Source organism: Megalobrama amblycephala, linkage group LG16 (genome assembly GCF_018812025.1).
Source record: "Megalobrama amblycephala isolate DHTTF-2021 linkage group LG16, ASM1881202v1, whole genome shotgun sequence".
NCBI lineage: Eukaryota > Metazoa > Chordata > Actinopteri > Cypriniformes > Xenocyprididae > Megalobrama > Megalobrama amblycephala.
The window spans coordinates 19,291,572-19,317,345 of NC_063059.1; the positions used below are offsets into that span (position 1 = coordinate 19,291,572).

General features: G+C 36.7%; 1 protein-coding gene across 1 annotated transcript in view; it reads left to right on the plus strand.

The window, feature by feature from the left end:
- Positions 1-25,774, plus strand: part of robo2 (roundabout, axon guidance receptor, homolog 2 (Drosophila)) — a 557,168-nt gene that overhangs the window by 450,293 nt on the left and 81,101 nt on the right. Inside the window, 1 exon segment of the mRNA XM_048160953.1 lies at positions 23,824-23,981. Within this exon segment, the coding sequence (XP_048016910.1) occupies positions 23,824-23,981 (158 nt within the window).

The following is a 25,774-nucleotide window of genomic DNA, read 5'->3' on the forward strand; positions in this document are numbered from 1 at the left end:
CTGTCGTATAAGTCTGTCAGCACGAGTGCGGTAACGCTAACCCCCTCTCTTACGTTCGAAAGCATTTCGAGTTCATCTCACACTGTCAAAACACGATGACCTATAAAACACAGACTCATTCTTTGAAAAATGGCCTGAGCTCGACCCACAGGGGCAATGACATCACGAACACACCTACTCATACACACACAAAAGAAAGTCGACTCGCCTTTGTGCTTCATCTGAATGTTTCTTTGGCCTGTGTTCAGATTGGTTAGTGTACTTGGTTCCAGTAAGTCTATTGATTAGGCCTCTCAGAACAATAGCTTGGCAGATCCCAGAGGTTTATTCATCTGAAGTGATTCACAATTAATGTGAAGTATTTGTGGCGTTATTCGTACTGATGATGAAGTCATAGTACTGCCCGTTGACTGTTTATTTAAAAACAAAATGAAGTCATTGGACCCTGTTTACTTTGTTCCTGGTCGAATTGCCTACGATTCATTAGTGCATGATATTTTAAAGGAAAAAAAAGGATAAAATGTGTAAAAGATACTGCAGCCTTTAGTCTTGTTGTTCGGTGCCCGACTCCCATGCCGGCGGACCCGGGTTCGAGTCCCACTTAAAGCGGGTGGTTTGAACAAGAGGGGTTTTATACACACATATATATATATATATATATATATATATATATATATATGTATGTATATGTATGTATATGTGACCCTGGACCACAAAACCTTAAGTTGCAATAACCAACAATACATTGTAGTGGTCAAAATTATCGATTTTTCTTTTATGCAAAAAATCATTAGGATATTTAGTAAAGATCATGTTCCACGAAGATATTTAGTAAATTTCCTACCATAAACATATAAAAAATTGATTTTTGTGAGTGGATATGCATTACTAAGGACTTCATTTGGACAACTTTGAAGGCAATTTTCGCAATATTTTGATTTTTTTGCACCCTTAGATTCAGGATTTTCACATAGTTGTATCTCGACAAATATTGTCCTATCCTAACAAATCACACATCACTGGAAAACTTATTTATTCAGGATGTGTACATCTCAATTTAAAAAAATTGACCCTTATGACTGGTTTTGTTGTCCAGGGTCACATACTGATTCCTGCTTGAGCAAGAAAAAATATATTAACCAGTAATATCAGAGCCTTACAATCCAAATTCCATCAGATATGATTATGTCCCGCCCTAATTTATTTCCCACTGAATATTCTTTTTCACTCAAACATTTCACATCACATGTTCTTAATTTCCTTATGTGTTAGGGTTAGTATTTAAAAGAACTGAAATAGTTTTCAGAAATTAACAAAAATAAATTTGACATTTTACTGTTTGTTGTCACAGTAGATCCTCTATATATGTTGATGTGCATGAGACAAAATGTCTATGATGGACACTTGGAATAAGTGTGCATGTATGTGTGTGTGCACATGTTCTCACTGAGGGCGGCCCCTGAGGCCCCAGGGTTCTTTATGTGCAGACATCATGCTGCAGGGCCGTCTATAGCACTCCGCTGTGCCATCTCACTCAGCACAGACGTTATTGCAAGGATTACCCAGCGTGACATAGCAGGCTGTCTGTGATCAACTGCTCCTTCAAACACACATATATATTATAGCCCTCCACTGGTCAAACTTGCCATGTCTTTTATTGTTTTGGTAGCTGTACCATGAAATGAGAATCATGCAAATAGAGGCAGCTTTGCATGAAGAACTGCACTGGCCCCAAAAAGCGTTTGGACACTTCTTCTACACTTATGATGAATATCAAAACTTTTAGAACAATAAATTATTGTTTCACCATTTAACCCTTAAATGCATGACTGTTTCGCCAATCATTCTTACATTTTCGGGTCTTTATCGACCCGGAACTATATCTAACACGGAAGGATCTCTACCTGTCGTGATAATATAAAACTCCTCTGATATTAGAGTAACAATTACAGAAGAATAAAATAAAGCATATTTTGTTACCTTTTGGAGCTTGAAAGGGCTCAGTTTGAGCAGATGTTTTATGCCATCACCACTGTCCTCGTCAGAGCTCATTTCCCAGTAAATTCAGCAAATAATTGGCTAGTTTTATGTTTGAGGTCATGAATATGAGCCCATTCGCGATCTCAAACATATTCTCAAAACTATATAATTTTCAACATCTTCAAAATCAATATTTCGATCGCTAACAGCTTCACCAGATTCATCCTGTAACAGTTACAGTCATATTTGATGCCGTTTAGTACTTGCTCTGCAGTAAATCGCTGAGCCATTTCATGTTTCTCTTATTATTTCGTTTTCTGTCTGAATGAGTCGTCACTTCAGCATTGTGTATCAGACATTGCCACCTTGTGGAATAAAGGTGAATTGCACTTATTCCGTCATCTAAGATTCAATTATTGTTGTGCAGAAAAAATATACGTACACTCTTACACACCTCGGGTCGTTTGCGACCCTATACAATTTTTACAAAAAATGAATACAAAAATAGGCATTCTTTTATATGATTTTTTTCTTGTTATATTCTTTATAATGAATTAATTAAGGAATACCAAGAAGGTTGAAGTCTAACTTTAAAAAATGAATGAGGAGGAGGGTAGTGAATGACATCCCGGGTCACTAAAGACCCGAGGTATGCATTTAAGGTTTAAAGTTGGCATGAAACGGATGTTGCAACAAGCGCTTCTACCCTATTGTGATGTATATCCAAGTGTAGAGCCAGACTTGATTTTGTCCATTGGGGAATTGATTGGATGGTTGTGGTTTGCTATTGGTCGATCTCATGTGAGTGACAGGTTGTCCCTCCTTCGCGCAAAATTACACGTCATTAGAGAAGAGATGTCGCTGCAGAAGTGAGGGAAAGTTATTTTGATTAAATATTATGAAGGCACAAATAATGATATGTGCACAGATAAATCATTGATTATAAATACTTCATTATTCCATAAAAAAGCAAGAATTGTTCATTTTGATTTCATGGTGACTTTAAAATCTAACAAATATCTCTAATGCAATGACATTTAGTCATTAAGTGTTACCAACCATGTTCAAATACAGTGCTGTTTGGTGCCACAATAAAGTATGTAGTTATAGTGAATATTAACTTTACATCTCACTATAGACTTTAGTTTGGGTATAAATTATTGGAATTTAATTAATGTTTTACTATATAAGCCTGTTTTAGTGTTGGATCACATGCATGTTTTTAACTGCCAGCTTTTTCATATGAACCATAAAACGACTCTGAATCCCACTCAGAAGCAAGAGAGAGAGAGAGATGTATATATTGGTTTCTCTCCCTCTCAGACATTAGAGGTTAGCATCTACAGCTCCCTTGCCACCATGCTTAAACATTTAAAAGCTTCCCCCCACTTTTTACTGTCTGTTTGTTTATATATTTTTATTTTACTGGCGACCTTGATTTTCCGAGTCTCAGCAGAGAGCAGCATCACACAGGGACTCAGGCGAGTCACCGATACTATTCATTCAATGGCATCAATCTTTAGCTCTGAAAAACACATTGAAATGATTATTGCTCAATAAAATAGCCACTCTGCCTCTCTGTAATCACTTAGAGCAAGGAAGCTGTAGATGCTAAATGAGCCAAACAAAACTCACTGAGATAGATTTCTTGTGTTTTGAGTTTCATTTGTGCGTCATTTAAGTGTATTGGGTGTCTTTTGATGTTTTAAGTTTAATACAATTACACAACACGGCACTGGTTGTGATCTCAACATGGCTCAACCAACAGGGGGCGACTTTCTGTAAGTGGATCAAAATACCCTTTTCTAGGTCACTAATATTAAGTCTTCAGCTGCATCCAAAATCAGGTACTTATAGTAATTACTTTGTGGCTGCTAAAAAGTATGTTCTATATAGTATGAAAGTGATCCAGGCGTACTACATTTGTCATGTTTGTCATTATCATGTGACATAAATCCTCTCCTGTGGCCTCATGGGAAAGAAAAGCGACCCATTAAATCATTTGTATGCACACTTCAGAATCTCGCCAGAAGTAGAAGGTCATCCGGGTACTTTCTGCCTACTGTTTTATTAGTTCGGACATAGTACTTCTTTTGTCACATACTGTTTTCACCTACTATATAGTAGGGAAGTATGCGATTTCAGATGCAGCCTTCATCTCATTTTAGTGTACTATTCTACATACTATTCTTTAAGTGGCAAAAATGGTTTAGTTCATCTCTCCTGGTTTGCTGGTAGTACTTTTGATGACTCCATGTTACATGTGTGCTGTTGCAGGTTGCATTGCCAGATGTTGGCAGCTGTACGATCCATAGGGATAGTCAGAGGAGTGTCTCATTAGCATGGACTGTACCTCAGTAAGGTTCACACATCAAAAGAGTGTAGAGAATCCATCCAAGCATGCAAAAACTTTGATTTGATCCAGTGACGCAGTCTTTCAAGAGCATATTTGTCATAGGAATTAGAAACACATGGTGTTGGTTTAAATGTAGATCTTGGAAATAAAGATTCCTTTGTTTGAAACAAATCTACAGAGCTAAATTACTCTATTTTGGGCTTTCATAACATCTGCTTTGATTATTGGAATGGATTATTTGACAAAATATGATTTCATCAAATTGGTGTTGAAAATAGTTGACAGGTCCAATGTTGGAAGTGCCATTAAGTCAATATGATCCAGTTTCAACAAGCTCATCACCAAGTTAGCTTTTCATTGTCTGTTTCAGTTATTTTATGTAATATAAAAAATGGATCTCTCCTTAGACAAATTAGTTTTTCTTCTGATTAAGATTTAATTAAAGAATGTAACTTTATTTAGTACCCTGTCATGTTTTCCCTCTGAACGGTGAAGCAGATGTTGAAGGCCTCTGGGAATTGTAAGCATTTGTAGCGGGAAACGTCTACAGACAAAAGGCGCTTGTTATTTGTGGATTAATATTCATTACGTTAATGCATCATTCAAAGCACAACATCCCTTCTCTAGTATATACTACAGTATTTATTTAGATGAGACTTGCCATTATTTCAGAGCAAGTATACACTGCCAAATACATTTTCTCAGTCATTTTTGTCTCGTTTTTCACTAAAAATGTGTAAACATCCTTAATCGAGAAACAGAAGAGAAGTGAAATTGTCAAAGATAATATGACCTTTTATCAGTACATTTGACACACATTTAGGTTATGCATAATTACATCAAGATGTGTTTTATGAAAACAATTAAATTAAGTAATGTTTACACATTTTTACTGGAAAGCCAGTAAAAATGTGAGTTTGTGTCCAGTGTGCATCATTTCCTGAACCTTTTACCCCCCTTCCTCATCAATGTACAATATATTCAGCAAATAAATAAATAAATGTTGTGACAGGCCACAGCTGAGCATTTGCACAGTCAGAATATCCATATATTTGAGTCATAAGTTTACCACGTGTGGGCCGCTGACGTATATCTGGATTCCATCGAGATCCATCAGGAGGATCTGCTCTCAGCCCCGCTGTCGAGTGTTTAAGTGACTTAATACCTCTGAATCCTGTTTGATTTCATTAGCGTTGCTGAGGAGGGTTTTATATCATACATAATGGAAGGCAGCGAACGAGAGACAGACAGCGAGGAAGATTAGAAGGCGCTCTAATTGCGGTGTGCCTTACACCCGGCCTGGGATGGAACGAGGAATCGATCGGGAAGGAGAAGTAAGAGAGGAGGAATAATCATGAGATGGAAAAAGAGAGGAAGAGGTAGAGAGGCGCAGGCTCGTTACAGGAGGAATGATGTATTGATCGCGTCTGACAGGCTGGCGCAGGACGCATCGACCGTTTGCATGTGCGCGCGTGTGTGACGGAGAATGTTTCAGGTCGCAAGGGTCTCTGCAACAACTAGGACAGGTATGATAATGAGTTTTTTTTTTTTCTTTAGACATAAACTACCTGGACTGTGTTTGTAAAAATATTTGAATCTGATGGATTATTCTTACATGCTTGAATTTGTTTTTGTAGAAATGTTTTTTTATGCATTTCTACTTTCATTTAGTTAGAAATGGATTGAGCATATAGTGAAGAAAAAGCATCCAGCAAGTATCCAGCATGCATGTGAACTTTTAATAGTGTTTAAAAGCTTCCCAGGATGCTCCTCATTAAAGGGATAGTTCACCCAAAAATTACCGTGTGATTTACTCACGCTCAAGCGGTGTATATGACTATCTTCTTTCAAATGAACACAATCGGAGTTATATTAAATAATATTCTCATTCTTCCCAGCTTTATAATGGAGGTGTGAGATTTTGAAGGCCAAAAAAGTGCATCCATCCATCATAAAAGTAATCCATACAGCTCCAGGAGGGTTAATAAAGGCCGGCGATGGGTTTTTGTAAGAAATATATCCATATTGAAACTTTTTACACTATAATAACTAGCTTCCGGCAGACGGCGGTACGCATGGAATAATGGCGGAAGAGTAACCCCTGACCCGAGCATGATGCAATGACGGACGTGGTAGCGCAGAGGATAGAGCAAAACAAAACACCAGTCACAAATTAGAAGTCTAAAACGATCATTTTTAAAGAAAAATGTCAGAAAATTCGAAGCTTTACAAATCTTTTGTTTCAAATCAGTGGTTCAGATCAAACTGCCAAAGTCACATGATTTCAGTAAATGAGGCTTTGTTACATCATAAGTGTTACGAAATTTTAATGGTTCACCACTGGGGGGCGTGACTTTGGCAGTTTGATACACGCTCCGAACCACTGATTCGAAACAAAAGATTCGTAAAGCTTCATGAAGCAGTGTTTTGAAATAGCCCATCACTAGATTTTGTTGAATAAAGTCGTTATTTTGTTTTTTTGGCGCACAAAAAATATTCTTGTCGCTTCATAACATTAAGGTTGAACCACTGTAGTCACATGAACTTTTTTAAATATGTCTTTAGTAGCTTTCTGGGCATTGAAAGTGTTCATTATCTTGCTGGCAATGGAGGCCTCACTGAGCCATCGGAATTTGAGCCATCGATTAATTTGTGTTCTGAAGATGAACGAAGGTCTTACAGGTGTGGAACGACATGAGGGAGAGTAATTAATGACAGAATTTTCATTTTTGGGTGAACTAACCCTTTAAATTATGTTTTTGTAAGGAATGTAAGAATAGAAAAGTAGAGAATAAAAAATTCAGGTACTTGTTGTAGGCATGACGACTGTTGGAAAAGAATGTGTTGTTAATCAATCACATATAAATGATGATCCAGAGAACAATCACCATCCTGATTGAATCGGTCTCGGAGAGCATTAGGACTATTACTCACGCTTAACAGGAAGTGAGAAAGAGACGAATAGAGACAGGGGGAGAGAGCTAATACATAAAGAGTGCAGTTCAACAGGAAGTTTGGCTGACCGTATGCTCATCTATGAATGTTCCTCAATTGATTGGCTTTATAGGCAGGAACGGCACACTTCAGAAGCACAAAAGAGTGTGTAGGAGGTACTAGCCGAGAGTTATGATCTGTTAAGACCACTTTACCGCCTAGACGTGAGCCTTTTCTTTCCAAACACACACACACACACACACGCTCATCTCCTGTGGCTCCCCTGCTAATTGATTGCCTCATGTTAATTGAAGGCAGGCCTGAGTGGATTCTGTTAATGGAGGGTGAATCGTGTTGGCCTGACAATAAATTGCAGACCTGCTGCGGAGTGATCGGGCAGAAGAGGCCGTGGCATTGACGGAGAGGGTGAGCTTGCGTGTGTGTGTGTCTGGAATAGTTTATTTCAGCAGGGATAGAAATTTCTGAAATAGTCTTTCTGCTCCTGTAATCCCAGAAATGAGATTGATGGAGAGGTGTCCATATAAATGAGACGGAAGCCAGGATTGTGAATGAATGCGGATATATTCTATTACAGAAGCTGTGGAATCTGGCTGAAAAACTCCCGCTCTGTAATCCGGATCGATGTCTGTCTCTCTCGCGTGTCCGGAACCGCAGCGAGGCAGCCTATTTGCATTTATCCGAGGTAATTGCCGGCATTAATCACATCCGCGTTTACAAAACGTCCTCAGCCATGAACTGATTATGGTAATCTCTGTGCGTTTGAAACCCCCCAAATCTGCCTTCAACCACGAGTTCTCTCGGACGACTTGAGCAACTTCAATCGGAATTGGAATTCAAAGCCAGAATTAGCCGGCGTAATGGTTTGTCGTTTAGCGGGGTGGGCTAAAACAGAACATCCCAGGCGAATGACGGAGCCTCTTCTGGGACCGTATTGATGTAAAACATGTCACAATTACCTGCCTCCTTGGCCGCCCCTGCCGAGAATACTAACAGGGATGCTGTCGGGAAGCCATCACAACAGGGTCACAGGTTTCTGGGACTCCTTTTCATCTCCTTCACTCACTCCCCCCACCAGCTCGAAAATGTCACCGCCGTCCTTTCCGAGACCGGACCCGTTTTTTTTCCCTATGAATTATTCAGCGGAAGAACCGGGGCCTTGTTCGGGTCAGCGGCTATCAAAAGAGCCCCGACTCTAAAAACCGTAAGGTTCTGTTTTGCCTCTGTTCGGTCTAAATCGAGCCTGAATAATAATAGCCATCTTTGAAGATTGATTAAACTTGGTTCATCGCTTCGTTGACGCCGCGGAGCAGTCGACTTTTTAAGTCGTGTTAAATGTTTTTTCCCGAGCAGGGAGCCCACGCTGAGACGGAGGCAGGGCCATGTAAAAGAGTCACGGGTGGGTTGAGGCAATCTCCAAATTTAACGAAAGCCCCCTTCCTTCACCCTTCAGTTTTCCGAGATGGATTTTTTGCTGTTGGTTCCGCTTCTATTGCAGTCAAATGGTTGTTATGAAAAATCAAACTTCATATCCCCCTTTTTCTCTGAGTGCAGTCATTCAAGACATTAGACAGGCTTGCAAATGCAAGAAAATGGTTTTGGGAAATGGCATTGCAGGAAAAATGACTTTTCCACCAACACAATAGATCTCAACTTCCACCCTTCACTGAAACTCAGCGTCCAATTCCCCCCTCAGGGAACAAAGAGTTTGAAGTCATGTGTGTATAAATAAATAAAACAATTAAAAAAGAACCACATTTGTTTAAAATGGAAATCTTTTGTAACAATATACACTACCATTCAAAAGTTTGGGGTCAGTATTGTTTTGTTTTTTTGAAAGAAATTAATATTTTATTTAGCAAGGATGTCTTAAATTGATCAAAAGTGATAGTAAAGACTTATAAAGATTTCTATTTTGAATAAATGCTTTTCTTTTAAACCTTTTATTCATCAATGAATCCTGAAAAAGTATCACAGGTTCCAAAAACTGTTTCCAACATTGATATCAGATCAGCATATTAAGGCAGGAACACACCAAGCCGACAGTCGGCCATCGGGCAGTTTTTGTTCGTCGGCCGACGTAAGTTTTCTCATTGTGTTCCGCACCGTCGGCTTTTTCCGGCCGATTCGACATGTTGAATCGGTGTCGGAGCTCGTCAGTCCGTCGGCCCATCTGATCATTCTGATTGGCTGTTCAGCTACTGCCACCTGCTGGTTCGGAAAGGCATTTCATCTTACGCAGGCGCAGAACGGACGTGCTACTTGGCCGTCGGCTGTCGAGCGTCGGTTTGGTGTGTCAGGTCAACTTTGGACCCAGACGCTGCCGACGTGAGCCAACCCCGCAGTCTGCTTTCGTCGCCACTAGTTCCTGTTCCTGCCTTTAGACTGATTTCTGAAGGATCATGTGACACTGAAGACTGGAGTAATGATGCTGAAAATCTGCTACTGTATTATAAAAACAATACTGCATTAAGTAGTAGTTTAATAGGTAGTCTCTCATGAACCTGGCGATGAAGGTTACAGTCTTTTTGTAGAGGTGTTGGTTCGTCTTGATTCTCCAGGTCTCATCCTGACACTGATACCTGACTTCAAACGACAGCTATGTGAAAAAAGCTGCACCTTCTTCTTTCAAATCTTTCTCTCCTTCTATTTTTCTGACGAAGCTATGCTCTCTTCTGCTGAGAGATGAAGAGATAGATGGAGAGGGAGAGCGGTTGCCACTCTTCCGCCCGGTGCTCTTTCATGTTTCCGTCAAAAACCGAGGCATTTGAAGCGGAAGCAATGCGAACCGGTTTTCCGACAGTCCCGGGATACATCTGATTAAAGCATTAGAAATTCTGCTGACTTTGACCAAACCATTTTCTCAATATGATTAAGCGCTTTAGAGTATCTCTTCCAACATTTTCTGAGATTTCAGCTCTGACCGATGAATTTGCTGTGGTGAGAGGTCCACTTAACTGTAGAAAGGACACGCTCAGAAATGAGAAGTCAGAGGTGGAACGGTGGCTGTTTTTTATCTGTGTCGCTCTGTCTGCAGAAACGCTCAGTTCTCGCTCTGGTGCCCCGTGTTGAGGGTTATCTGGATATCTGCGAGTAGCAGATATCACACTGACACTAATTGGGTTTTACAGCGGCCTGCAGTCCAGCGATGGAGATTCATTACCCTGGGGAGCCAGAGGCCCGGTTGCCCGTGGCTCACGCACAATTCCTCCTCTTTTCTACTCTTAATGTGCGATTGTGTCTCTTGTCTAGTACTTATCTTTCCCACTGCGCTGCTCAAACCTTCAAAAAGTTCTGAGGAGGCCAGCCAGAACAATCATGTGATTGTTTCTCTGTGTTCTCTTGAAATTGTCTTATTCTAACATAACCCCACCAAACATCACCCTGATGGCCTCCTTTCTGATGTTGAAATGGACAATTTAAAATGTCATTACATGAGGTTGGCCTTTCAATGACCTGGAAGCAATCAGACAACATGGGTCACACTCTGACCTTTGGCCTTCATATTCAAAATCTCATATCTTCACCAGTATAGTGTCCATTTTTTGAGAAAAGAAATTGTCTGTGTGTGTATATATATATATATATATATATATATATATATATATATATATATATATATGAGAGATGAGAGAGAGATAATTTATTTAAATATTATAATTACAATATTAATTACAATCATTTATAATATTAATAATTTATTATAATAATTTTTTATTTGTTTTTAATATTTAGTCATTTATTTTATTAGTTTTATTTTACTAACTTAGAAAACATTCTACAAACTAACTTGTAATACAAATGATATTTTATAAAGTTGGAAACAATTTCAGCTTTTCATATGAACCACTGAAGGGCTCTTTGATTTTTCTCACCCCATCTCCCCTTCTTATCAGTGGATGCTCAATCTGTCAGCCACAGTCATGGAGGTCATTAGCGCTGGAAGAGAATGAGACGATGATGAAAAGTAATGATGCTAAATAACAGACCCTCGTCAGCAGATAACGAGAGATGGGTCTATCAGTCTCGGCTGTGGCTGTGGTAACCTCTAAGTTTTGTCGTTTACTTTCCTCTCTTCGCAGATTCTGAAATATTTACCATCCAAAGAAGGAAACACGCACATGCTCCTTATCGTCATCAGTTTTCAGACTTGAGCGGTAGTCTGGCTTTATTGAATGATCGCTAACAGTGGGTAGATTAGTATTGATGTGGTGGGCTTTTTTTTTTTCTTTTTTTTTTTTTTTTAGTGGCTGTTAATGGCGTTCTATATTAGGTCACTAACTGAACTTGCTCTGCCATTTAATTAGAATGTGGAAAATGAGGAAAAGCCGTGTGGATTCAGAAGAGCTCTGGAACTTGACTCAGCAGGAAGTTCTCAGTGGACGGTTGCTGAAAATATCCTGATCCGTCTCATTGGTAGAATTGCTCTGATAGTTTTCCATCTCCAGCTACACAAATAAGATGGGAAAAAATGGCAAAGGAAACGTCTCACATCTGGTTAACAGCTTTTTCTGATCAAGAATTCCTCAATTAGACAGTCTGACTGACATTTAAAGTGACCAACCACTGTCTATTATGTGCCGATGGATGGATGGATGGATGGATGGATGGATGGATGGATGGATGGATGGATGGATGGATGTATGGATGGATGGATGGATGGATGGATGGATGGATTGATTGGTTGGTTGGTTGGTTGGTTGGTTGGTTGGTTGATTGATTGATTGATTGATTGATTGATTCATTGATTCATTCATTCATTCATTCATTCATTCATTCATTCATTCATTCTGTGGACCTTAATTTATATAATGTCTCAGCCTTATCTGTATTGTATTGTACAGAAAACTAAATAGAGGAATATTCGTATAGACCAGTGTTCTTTAACTGGTAGATCACAAGAACATTTTGAGTGGGTCACTGAGTGTGTAGTTTAAGAAACAACAAAAATGATTACATTACGTTACGTTTTTTTTCTTTCTTTCTTTCTTTCTTTCTGATGTTTCCAGACATGTTTGGCCGTGACGTTCGCTAAAGTTATTTTATGTTACTAAAATTACCAATTCATTCTGTTCATCAGGATCAGTGTCCATATGTTTTATTAACAGATCATATTAGTATTGTGTATTTACTATGGTAACTCTAGTTTCTGTAGCTTTAACCCAAAATACCACCAGTTCTATATTTCTGATGACTGTGGTGGCTCATACCAACTTACTAACTTTATTGTATTTACAAAACTAGTTGGAACTGCTATTTAATAGCCTTACCTTATAATACTGTTTATTGATCAGTGTTAGTGAAATACAGTTTGTTTATGTTAAGTAAAGTATGATGGTGCTTGTGTGTTTGAAACAATTTTGAGGGAAAATAAATAGCTTGGTTCAAATTCCTAAAAAATTGGGTTGTGGCTTGATGATCATGGGAAAGTAGTTGTAGTTGATTGGAACATGTGCTTAAAAGTGGGTGTTCTGTACCAGAATGGAGTCAACTGGTTGTTCTTTCAAATGATGTGCACTGATGAATTGTTCACTATATTACCAGGAATGTGCATTAAGAATAGTGTTTTTCAGTTTTTCAAAGATCCATCAGGTACAAATGTCTGCTGTGTAATAGAGTTTGTGTAGAGTAGCCTGCTGCATTTGCATGACAATATAAGTGGTCGTACCGCCAGGCACACACATTTCGGCACCGTAGGGGGGCCGTTTCACAGCTAAACTCTGAATCAAACCGTTCTGTGAGATCTGACTGATGGTTCTCCCTAAAACATGTTTTGGAACAAGATGCACTGCTACATACAAAGGGCAGCGTCGCACTGAAAGCGTTAGAAGATCCGTTCCCACTGCATTGCGGCAGCCAGCCAATTACAGCCCAGACAAACACAATTACCTCCCGCAGCCTGTGATGCAATTAACAGCAAGAGCATCATACAAACGACTCAGTGTGTCATGGAAAGGGTCGTATGTGTCTTTGTGTCGTCATGCATGTTTATCTGTGTATTGTTGAACAGTTCGGGCCAAAGCTAACTGTACAGAAAGCAGGCCAAATCTCTTTAAGGATTGTGAACACGTAAACATCTGTTAAGGAGGCACCAGGTGTGTTTTGATGTGCAGGTGTGTGTGATGTACAGGCTTGTGCAGGTTTATATAAGCTGTTCTGACAATAAGACTTCAGTTTTTTCGTTGGATGTGATACAAAACAAGAGATGCAACTATCACTGATACTGGAATAATGTTCTTCTGTTTTCCATTTTATCTGTGCGTGTGTGTGCATGTGTGTTTGATGAGCTGTGGCTAATGTTGAAAAGATGCTGAGTTTGCAAACGAACCAATGAATTTATTTCAAGTGTTTAGCTGTAAAGGGTTAGCAGCGCACTGTCTGTTTTCTTTCTCTCTTTTAGTTCGGTTCATTTAAGCTGAAGGTCCATTAATCTCGTCCTCTGATGCAACGCACACATGCAACTCAACCACAAGCGACTGCAGAAAGATGCTCAGAATGTTCACATATCGCATTTCTCCATCGAACTGACTTTTTTTCAGGCACACACACACCAGTTTTTTCCATCCATTCATGGCACAGACTGCTGTAAAGGTCATCAGCATATCCAGTGTAATTTTCACTCTTCCTCTCCTGTTAAGATCCATAAAACCATCAATAAATCATTTTTAACGTCAGTGTGAGAGCTGAGAGCTGACTTAGATTTAACACCAAACCCCTGTTAGCTCTCTCTCTCTCTCTCTCTCTCTCTCTCTCTCTCTCTCTCTCTCTCTCTCTCTCTCTCTCTCTCTCTCTCTCTCTCTCTCGGTTACTCACACACAGGCACAGAGAGAGAAAGAATGAGAGAGATAGAGAGAGAGAGCGAGAGAGAGCGAGAGAGAGAGAGAGAGAGAGAGAGAAACCAGCCAATGCAAAGGTTATTTTCTTAATATGAATATGGATGTGGTAGTCTTGAAAAATGAAGAAAATAAAGAGTCGTGGATAAATGAAGATAGATAGATAGATAGATAGATAGATAGATAGATAGATAGATAGATAGATAGATAGATAGATAGATAGATAGATAGATAGATAGATAGATAGATAGATAGATAGATAGCGAATAACTACGGAAGAGGATTAGGGCCAAGCAATAATAAAAAAATAAAAACCATCTCGAGAAAAAACTCGTTAAATTTCAAGCAAAAAGTCGAGATAAAATGTTGAGAATAAACTCGTTAAATTACAAGATAAACTCATAAAATTTCGAGAAAAAAGTCGAGATAAAATGTTGAGAATAAACTCGTTAAATAACGAGAATAAACTTGTTAAATTACGAGATAAACTCGTTAAATTTCGAGAAAAAAGTCGAGATAAAATGTTGAGAATAAAGTCATTAAATTACAAGAATAAACTTGTTAAATTACGAGAAAAAACTCATTAAATTTCGAGAAAAAAGTCAAGATAAAATGTTGAGAATAAAGTCATTAAATTACGAGAAAAAGTTGTTAGATTATGAGAACAAATTCGTTAAATTATGAGGAAAAAAGTCGTTAAATTTCGAGAAAAAAGTGGAGATAAAATGTTTAGAATAAACTCGTTAAATTTCGAGAAAAAACTTGTCAAATTTCGAGAAAAAAGTCGAAATAAAATGTTGAGAATAAACTCATTAAATTACGATAAAAAGTCATTAGATTATGAGAACAAATTCGTTAAATTATGAGGAAAAAAGTCATTAAATTTCAAGGAAAAAAGTCGAGATAAAATGTTGAGAATAAAGTCGTTAAATTATGAGAACAAATTCGTAATTTGTTCTCGTAATTTAATGTTTTTTTTCTCATAATTTAATGAGTTTATTCTCAACATTTTATATCAACCTTTTCTCGAAATTTAACGAGTTTTTTCTCGAAATTTAACAACTTTAATCTCAAGATGGTTTTATTTTTTTATTATTGCTTGGCCCTAATCCTCTTCCGTAAATAACCTACACACAAACACAAAGCTGATGTAATATGTCATTGTCTATTGTCAGAAGCACACTCTCTCACACACACACATCTACACTCACTCAGAGGCTCAGCACTGGTACATTAATGCGGCGTCTCCAGCAGAGAGTTTAATTAAACGAGGGACACAGTTGATATCAGACACCTTTTCATAAACCACCATCCAGTTCAATTAACTGCAGCAAAGCATTAATGTAGAAGACTGCAATCAGCGCAAACGACACAGATTCTTTTTCAGTCGCACTGTGGACGTGCGTGTTGCACATAAGTATAACTGTTAGTCTGAGTGATGCTCTATTGAACGCCAGCATTAGGCCTCCTCGCAGAGCTCCGCCGTGGGGCTCAAGTTATCTTTCTAAGGTCAGCCTGCAATGTCAAGTTCAGAAAACTGAAGCATGCATAAGAAACTAAAATTACTATGTAGAGCTCACCTGCTGTTACTGTATTGAAATGTTGTTTTTGTGTGTGTGGACGTGTTTTCACGGTGCAGCTGGCTTCTGTCACACCCAGCAGAGCTTGCGTCACAATGCATCACTTCCACATCGATGAATCCCACCAAAACACATTGGATGAAAACAATCCAAACATGATGTAAACATAGATATTAAACTCATAGCTAATAGGCCATATTTTTATCTTATTCTATTATTCGTCCGTCTGTAACATTCTTCCTTTAGGATTAAGCTTTGAAAGGGAGAGAGATTGATTTCAGCCCATTTCCAGTCTAAACCCCACTCATCTGAAGTGACATGTCTCTGCTAAGACCACGCAGGCAAAGGGAAAATCCAAAAGGCAGCCGTGCTCAAATTACCTCTGACCCACAAAGAAATATATATATAAATATGAGTATAATTTGACCACAGCTGATTCTACGAAAGAGTTCCCCAAGGGAACTCGTGACGTTTTCACATCTTGACAAACTAATTAAAGAGAAGGAGAAAGGATAGAGCAGAGGGAGATTTCCGGAAAGCCATCTTCTCATCTGCTTAAAAATAGACCAAACGGAAAGTTCACCACCTTCATCAAGCGATGGAGATCTTTGATATCTGCGGAATTAGGAGCAGCCTTCATTTTATTAATCTTTCTCTCTTTCCCGCTCACTCGCTCCTTTGGAAGTCTGTGTGAATCTGAGGCGTGTAGAAATAGTAGATGAGCTTCGGAGGAGAGAGAGGTTTTGGCTTTTGATCAGGCGTTCGCTCTAGCAGGTTTCTCACCACGCCGCTGAGGCTTCAAAACTCAGCAGTTGTTCATTACGGTGGATCAGGCACACCGTACGGCTGCTGGAACTTTCTTTGGAACATGTGGGTTGCTTTTGAAGTGGCTGACGATCTGCAGTGTGTGCGGATCATGCTGGAAAACCAGCTTAGACTAGTATGAGTTTCCATGTTGGTCCAAGCTGCTTTATGCTGATTAGTGCTGGTCTAGCTTGCGTTACTCACCAGTGAAGCATGTCATTTTCTGAGATTATTTACTTTAGACCCTGTTATTTATTTATTTTTATTTTACGAAACTGTATGATTTTTTTCCTCCATAAAACACAAAAGAGAAGTTTAGCATAAAAAAGAGTGTTTTATGATTTTCAGTGAAACACAAAGTTATATGGCATCAGAAATTATTATTTTAACTTTAAGTGCTGTATAGCACCAAATCTTGGTGCTTCAGCGGTTCTTCGGTGGTTCTTTGGGATGACTGAGGTGCTATATTGCAACGCTACCATACAAAGAACCTGTTAAGCCCCTTTAAAGGTTCTTTACAAGCCAAAGAACCACTATTTTTGTTGAAGAAATAAAATGCGATATGGCACCTCTTATGGGTTCTACATAGCATAATTTGACAAAGGTAGAGCACCTTTAAAGATATGGTGCTACATAGCACCAAAAGTGGTTCCCCTATGATTACGAGCCAAAAACCACTTTTAGTGCTATATAGCACTTTTTTTAGAGCATGTACAGGGTGAAAAGCAACAGTCCTAGTACTGAGCCTTGTGGTACTCCATTTTTATTTTATTTTATTTTATTTTATTTTATTTTATTTTATTTTATTTTATATTTATATTTATTTTATTTATTTTATTTTATTTTATTTATTTATTTTATTTATTTTATTTTATTTTTTATTTTATTTTATTTTATTTTATTTTATTTTATTTTATTATTTTATTTTATTTTATTTTATTTTATTTTATTTTATTTATTTTATTTTATTTTATTTTATTTTATTTTATTTTATTTTATTATTTTATTTGCCCATCAGCATGTTGAGGACAAGCTTCCCCAGAGCTGGAAAATTTGAAAACCGAATGTTCAATGCATTTTAAAACTCATACAGCAATAATTAAAGATAATTGTGTGTTGCTTGTGTCTTTACTCTACTTCATTCTTTGGATTATCATGGACCGAATTGTAATACTTAACAGTAATTCTGCCTTGACTATTGATAATACCACGGTATCAGCGCCCACCAGGGCTCCACACTCTGCAGCTGGTCAGAGTATCATTTTTACACAGGAAGATGGAGACATTTGGCATCTCTTACAGACCCAGAAGTGCCTCCTTAAATGATTTTTTGGAAGGAAATGTGTCTATAGTTGTGAAGGGTGTTTAATTACCAAGTCACAGTGAAAATTAGCCACCTAGCGTCTGTGTGCATTATGCAAATGCATGCTGTTTTCATTCACAATTAAGTGATTAGAAAGTTGTCGTTCTGTTTTTTATACCATTTTCTCCTCATCCCTCTCTCCTTCTCCCCATCTTCCTCATTTTGTCTTTGCTTTTCAGCAATATCACAGTAATGAAGCTATTACTTTGAGTGAATTTTAATGAGTTTTTAGCTAACATTTTAATGAGCTATACATTACCATAAAGCCCAGGATTAAGCCAAATTGAATTTGGGAAGTGCACGTAGAGGACAGAGGAACGAGCAGGGAGGTTCATTAAGAGTTAATTATATTGTTTGTGATGAGCTTGTGTTCCGGAGCCAAGGGTCCAGTCGGAGGCGTTAGCATGGGGCGGAAGTCATTAGCGGGTTGGCTTGCGGCTATCTTGTTAGCCTAACATTGGAGGTGCAGCTTTTGAAGGTGAGAGGTGTTTGGTTGCCAGTACATGCACCTCCATTTGACCTTCTTTTGTTGTAAAATTAAGCTAATTACAATTGCTACATCGTATCCCTAAACTTTTGCCATTTTCACATGTGTGGCGAAACTTTAATTATTCCCTTTTCAAACAGTTTTTTCTTATAGTCACCACCAGTGTTGAGGGTAACGCATTACAAGTAAGACGAGTTACGTAATCAGATTACTTTTTTCAAGTAACGAGTAAAGTAATGCATTACGTAATTTTTAAATTTACAACAAAATATCCAAGTTTTTTTTTTTTTTAAATAAGTAACGCAAGTTGCTTTGCTTTCACATGCATTGGTTGACAGCTCTCCTATCCCTATGTTGAGAGAAATCAGGAGTAAGTGCAGAGGCATTGTGTGTGATAGTTAACAAAAACAAGACAAAAATACTGAGGACAAAAATATGTTTCGCAGTGTAAACAATGGCTCAATGGTCATATGTATGTGTGCAATCACTTTAAGATAGCAAAACTTAGAAAAAGAAAAAGAGAGAAAAAGAGACACTCTTTGTCTTTGCTCACATTTGAAACAGGTTCATACATGAATGGACAGTCAGAAGTGCTGCGACGGAGATCCTCTGTGGTTGTTGTTCTAGATAGAGTAACGTTTGTGTGTGGATGTGAGATAGAGGCAGCAATGTTTTTGCAGCTGTTAATGCTGCATTTAGTCCCGTAGGGTGGAGGAGGGTGATGATGATGATGATGATGATGAAGGCAAGAAATGTGTGTGTGTGTGTGTGTGTGTGTGGAAGGCTTTATTTGCAGTGTGAGGTTGAGTAGATGGGGTTTACAGGGGTCACTGGGGCTCTAGCTCATAACAGAACTGATATACCCTGCAAACAAATGGAACAGCTTTCTTACCCACTGCGGACTGGGGCACATTTTCACATTACTCTTGCCTGTAACTCTCTCACACACACATAGGCATGTATACACACAGAGCCAGGGGCAGCGCAGAAGAAAAAAAAATGCTATTTCTCTCAAAGTGACATATTTACACTCTTTCGTGCGAGAGCCACATCGAAACAGCATCAACTGTAGTGAATACTTTTGAGAGGCACTCAAATGAAATGCTATCACTGCTTATAGCATGCTGGGAAAACACTCATCTATCCGCAACCGTTCTCTTTTTCACTCTCTCTCTCTTTCTCGAACTGTATGCTGTTGTTATAAAGTGCAGTAGAAGTGTGATATTGCTGTAGGCCAGTTCTGTAATCCCACTGTGTTTTGACCTTTGCTCGCGCTGATGCAAGCTACTGTACCAACACTAGTGCATGATGGGTAAAAACAAACAGATTCTTATGCAGAAATTACCACCTTATTTGTGTGTGTAGGTAATCACAGCGTGCTGATATACAGCCATATTGCACGGCTACAAGTGTGATATTGCATTTATACAACAGTTCGACTGCACAAGTGTGTAAATAAATAAGAACAACAATGGAGTGTCTTCAAAACACTCTTTTGTGCAGAACTACTTCCTTCTGCCACGGATTCAAATCTCAAAATCTCCAAAAGTGTCTAAACAAATTGTAAAATAGGTGCTATATATATATATATCACATATTTGAGGTCTAAATAACTACATACTCGACTAAAAACTAAATTTCATGGCATAACAACATTTGTAAAATTTGTAAAAAAAAAAAAAAAAAAAAAAAAAAAAAAAGGTAGATTTGCACGACCACCATGACAGTCGCGGCAAGCGGAGTGATACGGTGAAATGGTTCCAGTGCTGATACTGGGAGAATATAGCACGTCTCTCAGCCAATCAGATTCGAGAACCAAACTATTACAATTATTTTAAAGGGTTAGTTCACCCAAAAATTTAAATTGTGTAATTACTCACCCTCATGTCGTTCTACAATAACCCATTTTACGAATCTTTTGTTTCGAATTAGCCAAAATCACATGAACCATTGAAATTTCAAAACGTTTTAAAACACTTTGAAACACTACTGAAATCACATGATTTTGGCACTCCGCACCACTGATTCGAAACAAAAGATTCGTAAAGCTTCGAAGCTTCATGAAGCAGTGTTTTGAAATCGCCTATCTCTAGATATTGTTGAATAAAGTCATTATTTTGATTTTTGTTTTTGTTTTTTTTGACGCACAAAAAGTATTCTCGTCGCTTCATAACATTAATAAACCACTGTACCACTGAACCACTGTATTGACATGAACTGTTTTAAATATGTCTTTAGTACATTTATGGGCATCTGAAAGTGTTAATTATCTTGCTTTCAACAGAGGCCTCACTGAGCCATCGGATTTTATCAAAAATATCTTAATTTGTGTTTCGAAGATGAACAAAGGTCTTACTGGTGTAGAACGACTTGAGGGTTTCGTTCACTGTTAAAAATGTGAGAAGTTTCTGGGCTATAGTAGAATCTGAGATCACATTTACAGACTTGTAACAAAGATTTGATTAGATTTTTTTTTCCTAAGGTGCCAAACATGTAGCCAAAAAATAATAAAAAAAAAAAAAAAAAAAAAAAAAAAAGAACTCTGATATCGGGCCCTTTAATTGCCTTTGGCATTGACTATATCTGACAACTCCAAACACACTTAAGTACAAAGTAGCATCTGTCCTTTTTTAATGATCCTCTTGGCTTCCCTCCATTGCATCATCTCCTGTTACACTTTTCCACCACAGAACCCTTAACTTCGGCTCTGAAAGTTTTGAAATCTCGCCAAAATACTGCAAAGTTGCCAATGCAGCCCAAAAACACCCCCTCTGCCTCTACCAGCCGTCCTCCTGGAGGAAGAGAAGGAGGGTGGCAGAGGAATATTCGGCAGATAAGCCTCTCCTTTAGCCTCCAGCCTGACAGACAGATGCTGCTCTCGCTAGCATGCGGGGGAGGGAGACCAACAATACATAAATATTAATCAGATGGAAGATTGAGAGGCTCATCGCACCCAGAGAGAGAGAGACGGAGAGAAAGAGACATGTAAGAAAGCTGAAAGTCAAGGCTTTTGGAGGGATGAAAATGTAATTATGCGTATTGAATGTCTGTATACGCCCTAAGGCCAGAGAAAGTCGTGAAGTTAAGAAATGTAAAACTACACACACATACACAGCGCTTTGTCTTATTCTACAGCATTATTCGTATTTGGAAAAACCACTAACTCTTAGTATAAAACTTTAGCATGTAACTTGCCCTGCACCAACTGAATGATATATTAAATCATGCAGTTTCTTGAGGAGAGGTATTATGAATTAGTAATATGCTGAACTTCAGATTTACGGGTAAACGGGTAAAAAACAAAGCCACAGTCTTGCATTGAAGGAGGGACTATATCTAAGCTATTTCTGAAATATATCCATCCAGCAACACCCTAGTAACGGAATTACAGCACATTAGCAACCACTCAAAACACCTTAGCCATATTTAAATATGGTGTTCTTGTGCCATGTTCTACATGAAGAAGTACTGCTGACATTGTCATTTGAAAATGTAAAAATCAACTGCATATTATTATTATTATTATTATTATTATTATTATTATTATTATTATTATTATTATTATTATTATCTGTTCTGGCAGTATGAAAATGCTTTTATATAATGACTTATTGTGATAAAAGACTATTTTCAAGAAATAAAATTTTTTATTTTTATTATTCACTATTTTAATATTAAACTAGGATTTAATACTAATACCAATAATAATAATAATAATAATAATAATTATTATTATTATTATTATTATTATTATTATTATTAGTAGTAGTAGTAGTAGTAGTAGTAATAGTAGTAGTATTCAATAATAATAATATCATTATATAATAATAATAATAATAATTATAATTATTATTATTATTATTATTATTATTATTATTATTATTATTATTATTATTATTTTATTTTCTGTTCTAACAATATGAAAATGCTTTTATAAAATGTCTTATTGTGATAAAAGAGTATTTTTCAAGAAATACAAATTATTATATTTTTATTGTCACTATTTTACCATTAAACTATGGTTTAATACTACTAATACTAAAAAAATAATAATAATAATAATATTAATTAATTATTATTATTATTATTATTATTATTATATATATAATTATATAATATTATTAGTATATATTATATATTATTATTATTATATATTATTATTATTATTATTATTTGCAGTATAATTGTTTTACAATAACTCTAAGGTTTAATTATAATAACAATAATAATAATAATAATAATAATAATAATAATAATAATAATAATAATAATATTATTATTATTATTATTATTATTATTATTATTCACAGTATAATTGTTTTACAATAACTAAGGTTTAATAATAATAATAATTGTTATTAATAATATAATAATAATAATTATTATTATTATTATTATTATTATTTTATTAATACTATTTTAACTATAACTCTAGGGTTTAGTACTACTACTACTACTACTACTAATGATAATAATAACACATTTATATTTATATTTCTTATAATATATGTATATATAAATATAATGATAATAATAATAATAAATTAGGCACGTTCATATTAACTGATGTGTGGTCAGAGCTAGAGTTTGAACGGCTTTAAACGCTGTTCATCCAATCAGATTTCCAAGTCAGGGTGCTCTTTTTCATAATTATAATTAAATCACTTTAAAGTCATTATCTGATTCATAAATCTTAACTAAGACAAGAGCTTTTTCCTTTTTTCTCTATTAACACATGCTCAGTAAGACAAATCCGTCCTTTTGTTTCTCACAGGTCAGTGCTAGAGTATAATTACCTGCCTTATTTATTAATAAAGCAATGTTGATGAATATGAAGATGCATACAGGTGTGTTTATTAATTCATTGCATTTATTCTTTGTTGATAATCATGTGACCTCGTGTATGTTTTTGCTGTTTAGTTTACTGCTGCATTAGTCATGGCCAGAGGCAAAGTTGGTGTGATGAAAGGGTGAGCATGGGTGATTAGTTGGCAGAGATTTACCCGCCCACCCGCCGCCTCTGTATGTGCGTTCGTTCTTCTGCTCCTGCATATGGGTGACATAGAGCTGGAGGGCACAATATCTTTTCTCTCTCTCTGTTTGTTCTCCTGTCTCAATAGGGAACCCCATTAAGTCCAATTAATTTTTTTTTTGTAGTCACCCCATCAAATAAAACTCGCACACACCCTCCTGCAGACAGATGCCTTCACACACAGCGTGATTTACTGCCGTTCATCTGACCTTAAAATAGGCCTTTTTCAAACAGGTGTTTCTCTGCATTCCTGTTGAACGTTAGCTAACATTTGAACACTGCTGGAGAGCGTTAGCATTTTAAAGGACTTAATGAAATGGCATCTGTTTCAGCAACAAAAGTACATTTATTTGTGCCTCAGGGAATGTAAGCATGACTAAATTTGCAAATGGTTAAAGAATGAGCTCATCTTTCTCTCTCTCTCTCGCTCTTTCAGTGTTACGTGATGATTTCAGACAGAACCCTACGGATGTGGTGGTGGCTGCTGGAGAGCCGGCCATCTTGGAGTGCGTTCCCCCTCGTGGCCACCCGGAACCCACCATCTACTGGAAGAAAGACAAAGTCAGAATCGACGAGAAGGATGACAGGATCAAGGTGAGAACTGGAGACTAATCATATGTAAATACTGATGAAAGAAGGAAGGATTTGTTATTTTGAAAAGCCGTTGTAAATATGAAGAAAAATCTAAAACAAAATCCTTTAAATTCACTTACTAAAAAGTTTATTTTGTCATATTTGTATTCATTTTATTTCGGTTTGTTTTGTTTTGCAAAGCCATTGTAAATATAAAGAAAAATCTAAAACAAAATTCTTCTGAAGAGAAGAATTTTTATTTTATTTAGTTTTTTGTTTTGTTTTTTGTTTTGTTTTGTTTTGTTTTGTTTTGTTTTGTTTTGTTTTGTTTTGTTTTGTTTTGTTTTGTTTTGTTTTGTTTTGTTTTGTTTTGTTTTGTTTTGTTTTGTTTTGTTTTGCAAAGCCTGTGTAAATATGTAAAAATCTAAAACCAAATTGTACAGAGCCCCTAAAAGGGACATTAAAAAATATGAGATGGGAGGAAACATTATCCGTCAATGCTTTTGCGTTCTCTCACAAATGTTTTGCATTCCACTGAAAAACTTTGAAACACAAAAAGTTTTGCATGCGAAATTTTCTTTGGGGAACACAAAAGTTTTACGAAAGGAATTGCAAAGGTTTTGGAAGTGAAAAGAAAAGCATCGAAACTAATAATCTTTTTTTCCATCATCATGTTCCTTTGGAGGCTCTGTAAAATTGCTATGTATAATGTTATATAATCCTTATATAATATATATATTTATTTTCTAAACTAAATGACAGTTATTTGAGTAACACTTTACAATAACAATTTTCATTTGTTAACATTAGTTAACTATGGAAGCTTGTTTCCAACACTGCATAAAAAATAAATGGAAAAGGTAATTGCGACTTTATATCACACAATTCTTACTTTAAAACTTAAAATTGCGAGTTATATAAATTCGCAATTCTGAGAAAAATAAAGTTATATTTTTCCTCCCTCAGAATTGGACTTTATAACTCACAATTACAAGTTTATATCTCACAATTCTGAAAAAAGACGTCAGAATTGTGAGAAATAAACTAGCAACTGTGAAAAAAAGTCAAAATTGCGAGAAATAAACTCACAATTGCGGGGAAAAAAGTCAGAATTGCGAGAAATAAACTAGCAACTGTGAGAAAAACGTCAAAATTGCGAGAAATAAACTCACAATTGCGGGAAAAAAAGTCAGAATTGCGAGAAATAAACTAGCAACTGTGAGAAAAACGTCAAAATTGTGAGAAATAAACTAGCAACTGTGAGAAAAACGTCAAAATTGCGAGAAATAAACGCGCAAGTCAGAATTGCGAGAAATAAACTCGCATTTGCGTGAAAAAAAAAGTCCAAATTGCGAGAAATAAACTCGCAATTGCAGGAAAAAAAGTCAGAATTGCGAGAAATAAACTCGCAATTACGGGAAAAAAAGTCCGAATTGCGAGAAATAAACTTGCAATTGCGGGAAAAAAAGTCAGAATTGCGAGAAATAAACTCGCAATTGCGGGAAAAAAATTCAGAATTGCGAGAAATAACCTCACAATAGCGGGAAAAAATCAGAATTGTGAGAAATAAACTAGCAACTGTGAGAAAAACGTCAAAATTGTGAGAAATAAACTAGCAACTGTGAGAAAAACGTCAAAATTGCGAGAAATAAACTCGCAAGTCAGAATTGCGAGAAATAAACTAGCAACTGTGAGAAAAAAGTCAAAATTGCGAGAAATAAACTCGCAATTGCGGGAAAAAAAGTCAGAATTGCGAGAAATAAACTCGCAGTTACAGGAAAAAAAGTCAGAATTGCGACAAATAACCTCACAAT